General features: G+C 39.4%; 1 protein-coding gene across 1 annotated transcript in view; it reads left to right on the top strand.

Annotated features, from left to right (window-relative positions):
- Window positions 1-8,043, top strand: part of LOC126399545 (5'(3')-deoxyribonucleotidase, mitochondrial-like) — an 11,670-nt gene extending 3,627 nt beyond the window's left edge. Inside the window, exons 2-5 of the mRNA XM_050059579.1 lie at window positions 804-904; window positions 2,517-2,577; window positions 2,723-2,837; window positions 4,442-8,043. Coding sequence (XP_049915536.1) covers window positions 804-904; window positions 2,517-2,577; window positions 2,723-2,837; window positions 4,442-4,581 — 417 coding nt within the window. The 3' untranslated portion in view covers window positions 4,582-8,043. The remainder of the gene's footprint in view (window positions 1-803; window positions 905-2,516; window positions 2,578-2,722; window positions 2,838-4,441) is intronic.
- Window positions 8,044-8,309: the final 266 nt, after the last annotated feature.

The raw sequence follows: 8,309 nt of genomic DNA, 5'->3' as shown, positions 1-8,309 counted from the left end.
AAAAAATATAATTTGTATTTGTTTGTATCTGTCTAATGCAGCCACACCTTTTGAAACACAAAAAAGATTTTTCCACAAATATTTCATGATAATATTTGAGATTGTGTAAAATTTCAAGGGTGTCCAAAACTTTTTTCCACCACTGTATATATATATATATATATATATATATATTTTTTTTTTTTTTTTTTTTGTGACACCTTTTAATAGAGAAGATATTCAGTTTACTGTCATAGAGGAGCAAAGAAACAGGAAAATGTTCACATAAGTAGCTCCAATTGGGAAATTGTTGGTGCTCTCATGTTACTAAGTTTGTATAAGTGAGGCATAGATCTAGCTCATAGGATTCCACACAGTGCAGTAGTATGCAAAAGTGCATGTTCAAGCCAGTTAATCTGTTTTTGTGACAACGGAAAAACTGCCCACTCACCCTGATCTGAAAAGCTTTGTAAAATATGTCTAATCTGTGTTATATCACGCAAATAAATTATGCCACAAAATCGTACACTAGGCCAAGTATATGAGGTCTGTGTTGAACATGAGCATAAAAGAGGAAATATACCACAAAGATGTTTTTCTCACTTCCTGCTTTGTCATTATTGACACGTTCAAAAAAGCTGCACAGTACAGTCTCATTCAGATATCAGCTTCTCTATTCCTTTTGGCAACCGGGTGTCTATCTGACACTGAAAAAGTCAACTTATGAACATTCAGTCTTTAGAGCACATGTTACATGGATACATACATACATACACCTTATCAGTCACTGATATGATGCTGGGTGTGTGTTTGTTTTGCTCCAGGAAAAAGCCATCAGTATCTGGGAGTCCAAGGACTTCTTCATAGAACTGGAGCCACTGCCAGGAGGAGTGGAGGCGGTCAAGGAGATGGCCAAGATGGATAAGTAGGTCTTGAACATTCAGTTCACTCATCTGATATATAATCTGATTGGGCTGCTGCTGATGTAAGAGTAAAATGTCATACAGGCAAGTTTCTGAGCAGTAGATCATCTCAGAAAATGAGTGAGGGAGAAACACTGCTTTAAAGTAAGACAGCTCACCAGTGTTGCCATGATGTCATAAACTCATTAGCATATTGGTGACATCAATCATTTGGGATAATGAACGCATTTTATAACTTTGCTAAATTACCACATTCAGTGTTACAAATCACAATTTGCCTCAGAGGGTTTTACAACATTCGACATCCCTCTGTCCTTGGACCCTCACGGTAGATAAGGAATCCTCACCCTGGACAGGTTGCCAGACTATCATAGGGCTGACACATAGAGACAGACAACCATTCACACTCACATTCACACCTATGGACAATTTAGAGTCACCAGTTAACTTGCATATCTAGGGATTATTGGAGGAAGCTGGAGTAGTTTAGTTTAGTTTAGTTTAGTTTATTATTTCACACACATGATAATATGAAATATGAAATACAGTACATGCTGCATACAGACATTACAGTATTTTGATGTGTGAAAGGGTCACCCCAAGGAAGCTATTTAAAGCTTATAATAGGGGGCCTGGGGGCCCACAAATAACAGACAGGATATTGGCCAGATATCCTTAGGATACAACAACAAAGAAACAGACATATAATAGACACACAATAGACAGTCACAGTGTTTTAGTTTCAAATAATACTTTATGTAGTACAGATGAGGAATTAACAAAGTCATATACAAGATGAAGAGAAGCGGCCCTAAAATGGAACCCTGGGGAACCCCATGATTGATGGATTGGTATGATGATTTATGGTCATTTACATAAACATATTGGTGTCTTCCAGACAGATAACTATGAAACCAGTCTAGCGCTAGGCCTCTGAATCCATACCCAGAGGAAACCCACACTGACACAGGGAGAGCATGCAGGCCCCACGCAGAAGGGCCCCCCCACCCCAGGTTTGAACCAGGAACCCTCTTGCTGTGAGGTGACAGTGCTAAACACTGCATCACTGTGCCACCCTGACCCTTCACTTCACATCAGTTATGTTAATGGAAACATTACATTCATTTATTTGACAATATGCTATGTCAAATACTGATATGGAGTTATATTGAGACACTGGCTGCTGTGCTGTTGGTGCACTCTGTGTGCTCTAATGAAAGCATCTGTATTGATAACAGGCTGCGTTTGCCATTTCCGGTAGCATTCTCAGAGCCACATGATACAGTGGAATAACATCTAAAAATAGCCGTCATATTTATGAAACTGTTTGTTTACATTTGCTCTAATGGTGGAAATAAATGGGTTTCAACAACCAGCAGTGTCTGAATAAACCTGTTTTCTTATCAGCGGAATGTGTCACATGGTGCGATCTCGTACTGTATATCTGACCTTTGTTTTCCTTCCAGAGAATGTCCACCGCCTCATCCAAAAATAGCTATTGCTTTCGGTTACACAGAGTCGGCGTGTCTGTTATGTAAGCAGCTGGAAAATCAATATTGTTGATGTTTTTAATTTTTCCACTCTTGTCTTGTTGTGTCCTTTTTCTTTCCGCAGCACAGATGTCTTTATTTGCACCAGTCCAATAAAACATTATAAACACTGCCCGTATGAGAAGGTAAGCCCTCTGCTCATCAACAACATCCATTCTGTTCTCTTTGGAAATACTTATTTGTTTTCTTTTTCTAATTAGATCTCATTTCCCCTGTGTGTGTGTGTGTGTGTGTGTGTGTGGGTGTGTGTGTGCATGTGTGTTTGTCCAGTATGCCTGGGTAGAGAAACATTTGGGCCATGACTTTCTGGAGCGAGTCATCCTGACTAGAGACAAGACAGTAATCACCGGGGACATCCTCATCGATGACAAGCCTGACATTCTAGGTGAGGATTGTACGTGTGTTTGCGTGTGTGCAAACGCAGTGTTTATCTCATCATAACAACAAAGATAATTTAATTTAGTCAAAGAATTATATAAGAAGAGATCATTATGTATTGTTACTCCTGTTTATTTTGCATTTGAAATTGATGACAATGCAGCTCCCAGATCCATCGCTGCCTGCTAAGCTCCACCCCTCTGGTACGTGACATACGCAGTCTCTAATGATAATGGTGGCAGATTTACTACTTAAAGGTATTTGTCCTCGTTAAACAATAAGTCCTTGGTTTCATACACAGGCAGACAAAAGCAGGTTTCTTATTTCTAGTGGATGACTTTTGTCGGCTGAAATGAAAACGGTCGCTGGAGGAGTTGATCAGATGTAGCTGGCTGGCTAACTAAGCTAACGTTAGCTCCACAAATTGGCTGAAAATGTCTTTTAAGACAGTTTCCAGCTGACTTGTTTTAAAACTAGAATCCTGTAAAAGGTGTTGAAATGCATGCCAAAATGACTTAACTCACTCTAATAATCATATTCCTACATTACACTTACCTTTGAACAAGACCACATACTGTCTGCAATGCTAACCTGCAATGCTAAAACGTGATTTGTCCAAAAATCTGTCCTAAATTTGGTTAAAAGGTGTCTTGAACGGGTCTTAAAAAGCATTAAATTTAATTGTCTTAATACCTGTAGGCTACACAGTGGATGTGCTTTAACTGAGTGCACTAGAAATTTCGTTGTATTGTATGCCTTACTGTACAGTGACAATAAAGGAACCTTGAACTTGAACCTTGCTGTCATGAACAGGGCGCTTTGTAAATGCAGTGTGTAATCCCATGTGTTCATTGGCCCATGGGAGTTAAACTTGGTTACTACTGTGGCTAGCTAGTTAACAGGACAGGCAATTGCACCTTACCTTACACTAGACAAATCCACTCCTTACACTTTTTTCCATGTGTTTTTGCTTTTGTAGGGGCAAAAAAACAAAATGACATGAACCTCTAAATGCTTTAAATGTAGAGTAGCAGTCTTACTACAGACCCATGAACATTGCTTCAGCATGTGGATAACACCAAAGCTTGACGTACCTGTCTTGCCTAATTACGGTTGCTGAACTACTATTGCTTAATTGCTGTTCCAGCGTAGGGGGAAATACATTATTGTAAGTTCTCTGATGTGAAGAAGTGCAGCTGAGGTGTATTTGTTGACTGAGTTTTGAGAACTGAAGGCTATGCTGTTGATAACGATCACTGACTGGCAAAAGGCGGTGACATAACCAAATGTAAATATGTTTCTAAAAATAGCATTAAACTGAACAGCATTCAGCAAAGAGTTGAAGAGCAAGATTAATAAGACGGTAGAAGGAAGGAGAAAAATCTGAAAGGAAGAGGATTGCATAATCCTGTTTGTCATGTGGGTGTTAAAATGATTTGCATACATCTTCTTCACTGCTTCATTTACACCTTGTAAGACAGCTGCCACAGTGAAAGGACTGTTAGCCAGGATCTGCTGGGGTTGGTTAAAGCAGTGGTTTGTACGCTCTGCAAGGAAATATGTGTGGTTTTCAGTTATGTAATGTATCTATCTAACATGTCTCCCGACCAGGCGTGGAGCCCAAACCGACGTGGGAGCACGTCCTGTTCACTGCTTGCCACAACAAGCATCTTTCCATCAGCCCCTCCCATAGACGACTCCTGTCTTGGTCGGACGACTGGAGGGCAATTCTGGACAGCAAAAGGCAGTGAGGAACCCCTTCGCACATGAGCCCCAGCCCCATCCCCAGCCGCCTGGCTTCCTGGTTAGTTGAGGACTTGGGGGTCTCTGTGGTAACATCATCACAGCACCGGTGGGGGTCGAGACTCAGAGGGAACTCTGTCTCGCAATACCAGAATTTATTTCTGAAAAGATGTAGAGAAAAATTTTAAGAGGGGAACAATCAGAGGAATGAATAATATAAACAGGCTGGATGTCTTACACAAAGCAGACACTTGTTGCACTCTGTCAGGAGAGGACATTCACTTGTTTGACCACAAGGGGGCACTCTGAGACTGAGTGTGAAGTGAACTACCTTTCCACCAACTTTCACTGAAGAAACTGTGACAACAAAACATGAGGTAAAAGGGCAGATTGAACTTATTATATACAGCAGGGCACTCCACCACTCACTTAGATGTACAAAAAATAGTTTACGTGAGTCGTAGGCACTGTCGAGTATGTGCAATACATAAACATACTGTAAGAACACACATTGTTACATCTGGTCATCATTTTACATGTACTTTTTGGGAGGGTACTTCATGTGTCCCAGGTCACCAAGTACCACTGTCATGTAAATATAAATATATGTACAGAGATGTCTCTTATGGTTTTTAAAGAACAGATGTAGTTACATTGGTGCTTTTTTATACGCAGTTCCTCTGTTTCACAAAGATCTATGCATCTTAACTAATACACCGATATAAGAAAAAAATTGAATTGCGCACATACTGTACATACGCATGTTGCCAAAACCATCACTAGTGTTGGATATGTTAAAAATATTAAAGGAAGAAAAGACATATTGGGGTTTGTGTAAGAGTTTATTTTAGAATTTAACGTTTAATTTTTATATGTTAGAATGAACCAACACACAAAAAAGAGAAATTATTTATATTATATGTTGTTGTTTGTTTGTTTTACATGCTCTACTTTTACACAGCCAGTAAAGCTATTTTGAGCACAATAAGCAAAACTCTTGCAGTTTGCTCACTGTAAATACACTAAAATGAGAAAGTAGTATTAACAATTATTTATTTTTTATTTTAGCATGTCATTTGTGATTTTAAAATACAAGTGGACTGAAAAAAATATATACACTATTTTCACATTTTGAGTCACATGAGCCACAAAACTGCATTTGTCTGTTCCTTCTAAGAACTTATTCTGTCTGAGGTGTGTTTAGCAAGTGAACATTTTTGGGAAAAAAACTCTCTCTCAGTCAGTTGCATTGTTCTGTTTTAAGGTCAGTTAAAGGATAACTCTGGTATTTTTCAACCTGGACCCTATTTTCCCATGTTTCTGTGTCCTAATGGGAAGAACAATCTTTGAATTTGGTCCAGTATTGAGCAACAAGGCCGCAGCACTCACACGTAAATATATGTTGAATAAAAGTGTTTTTCCACTGACAGGCTCAGATTGCTATTACAAAGTGTCTAATAGGGTTATGGAAAGGATCCCTACAGACATAGATCTTTTTTTTTGACCAGAAAGAGCCCTAAAATTGCTTTCTCCCAAATCCCCAGACTCCATTTAAATAAACAATGATTTTGTCATCGTAAAAGACACTTCATTCAAAGTCAATGGAAACATAATAAAACTCACAAAATCCGTCTCAGCTCATCTTTTCACTGTTCCAACAATCACCAACTCTGGTTTACTTAAAAAAAACTCAATGCACCCAATTATATGTGAAAACATGCTGGCTTCATACACACTAAAATTAATGTTTATTTGAATGGAGTCTGGTTGGTTTAGCGGCAGCAACTCCAGGGCTGTTTCTGGTTAAACAAAAAGGGCCTTACTCTTTAACAAGAATGTCTATCTCTGTAGGGATCCTTTCCATAATGTTGTCAGACACTTAGAATAACAACCTGAGCCTGTCAGTGGCAAAACAAGCAGTTATAGTGGGCATACTTTTAGGGTGCATATTGCCCTGAGTGATTACATTGCAGCCTGTTTCGTGGCTCAATCCTGGACCAGTTTCAAATATTGTTCTTCCCTGTAGTCGCTAAGACACAACAGCATGGGAAAATTGAGTCAGTTGAGTTGAGACAAACTTTAAGTTTGTTTGAATCCACTTTCCACTGTCTTTCTAGCAGGTGAGTTACAAGTTTGCCTGTTACTGCTAATGTGCTCTATGGGGACAAAGTGGTGGATGCTGAACATGTGTTATGACATATGTACTTTGTGCTGTGTTATTGTGCCTCGTCTGATGTAGAAATTCAAACGCTTATTTGTCTGTCTGTGTCCGTTAAATGCTGTGCTTTAGTCCACCTTGCTTAGAACACATACAACAAAAGGAATAACAGTATGACCAAAGTGCTTTTGATGGTCCACATTTTTGGGGTGCAGTCATGGGTGCATTTGATTATCATGCTTAGTTTTAATACTCAGGCTGAAATTGTCAAATGTCACATGAACTCGCAAATGGCTTTTGGTCAAAGTTATTATCGCTCCTTGGTTGACATTCTGGTGGTCTGGTAAAGTCTTACTTAACATGATGCCTCTTTGTGCTCTTTGTGATTTCCTGTCTGCTGATCGTATCAGTTACGAACACATGAAGAAGCAGCTGAATATGAGCATCAGTCTAGACTGCAGTTTGCCCTCGGTCCATTTTGTCATACCCAGATAGACACATGAGAAACTGCACACTATCAAATGTCAACATCTGCCTCTATGTACCCATGAATCTTTGTGTTTTGGTATTGATAATCTGTGGCAAACTCTAATTATATTCCCAATAAATTTCACTACATACTCGAGAATGACAACCTTGGCCTGTATCTATTAAATTCTTAAGAATTAAACCAGAGAACGCTGTAATGGGCCAATTTAGTTGTAAAAGAAATCCTCGCTGGACATGAAAACTATGATACTTAGGAATGTTTATTCCAAGTTAGGGTCAGCTGGGGAATTGGAGCCTGCCAAGCTTGCCTCGGATAAAAGGCAGGAAAACTCCCACTGCAAGTTATCATGAGAGAGTAAACATAGTCGCATTTGTGGGCAGTTTAGAATTTTCACTTCACCTTGGACTGTGGGAGGAAATCAAAGTTCATGGAGGGAACCCAGTATTTTATATCCATCCAGTATCTCTGGAATAAAACCCTCGTCCTACACCCTGTTTGTGACCTGGTGCACTTTCAAAGTCTTTCTTTCTTACCATACTTCCGACCACCACTTACTGGTCAACTAGGTCAGCTGTGTCTTAAAAGTGCTGGAAGCTCCTGTGGAGGAACTCATCGGTTCCATGTGATCACTCACCTGATTGCCAAGCTACCTGACAGCAAAAAAACAACCAGTCAACCGTTACACAAACACTGCATGTGTGTCAGTTGTATGCCGGCCATTTTTTGTCAATGAATGTCTCATGTTTGTGGTGCTGATAATCATTTTTGCTGCAGCATTTATGGGAGAAAAGATGTTAAAACACAATGCAGAAATGATAGATTTAATAAAGAATTCTAAAAACTTAAGTTAATGTGACATCTCTGCTTGTCTTGCTTTCATGATTTTTGCAGTAGTAGTAAAAGCACCAAAATACTGTCCTGAAACCACAACATAACCTCCTTGACTCTACTTGTCAGAGGTGTGCAGCAGATGGTGTAGCCAATTGTGTGAAATCACCCTCCAGAGAGGTGTGTCAACAGGAGAAGTTAGATAATCACACAGCATCGAATCTTGGGTCCTTTGAGGTCTCCTTTCGCCTTTACCTACA

The sequence above is a fragment of the Epinephelus moara genome, chromosome 13, assembly GCF_006386435.1.
Source record: "Epinephelus moara isolate mb chromosome 13, YSFRI_EMoa_1.0, whole genome shotgun sequence".
Classification (NCBI taxonomy): domain Eukaryota; kingdom Metazoa; phylum Chordata; class Actinopteri; order Perciformes; family Serranidae; genus Epinephelus; species Epinephelus moara.
Note: the sequence above shows the minus strand (reverse complement) of the source record. Positions and strands in the feature narration are given on the sequence as shown.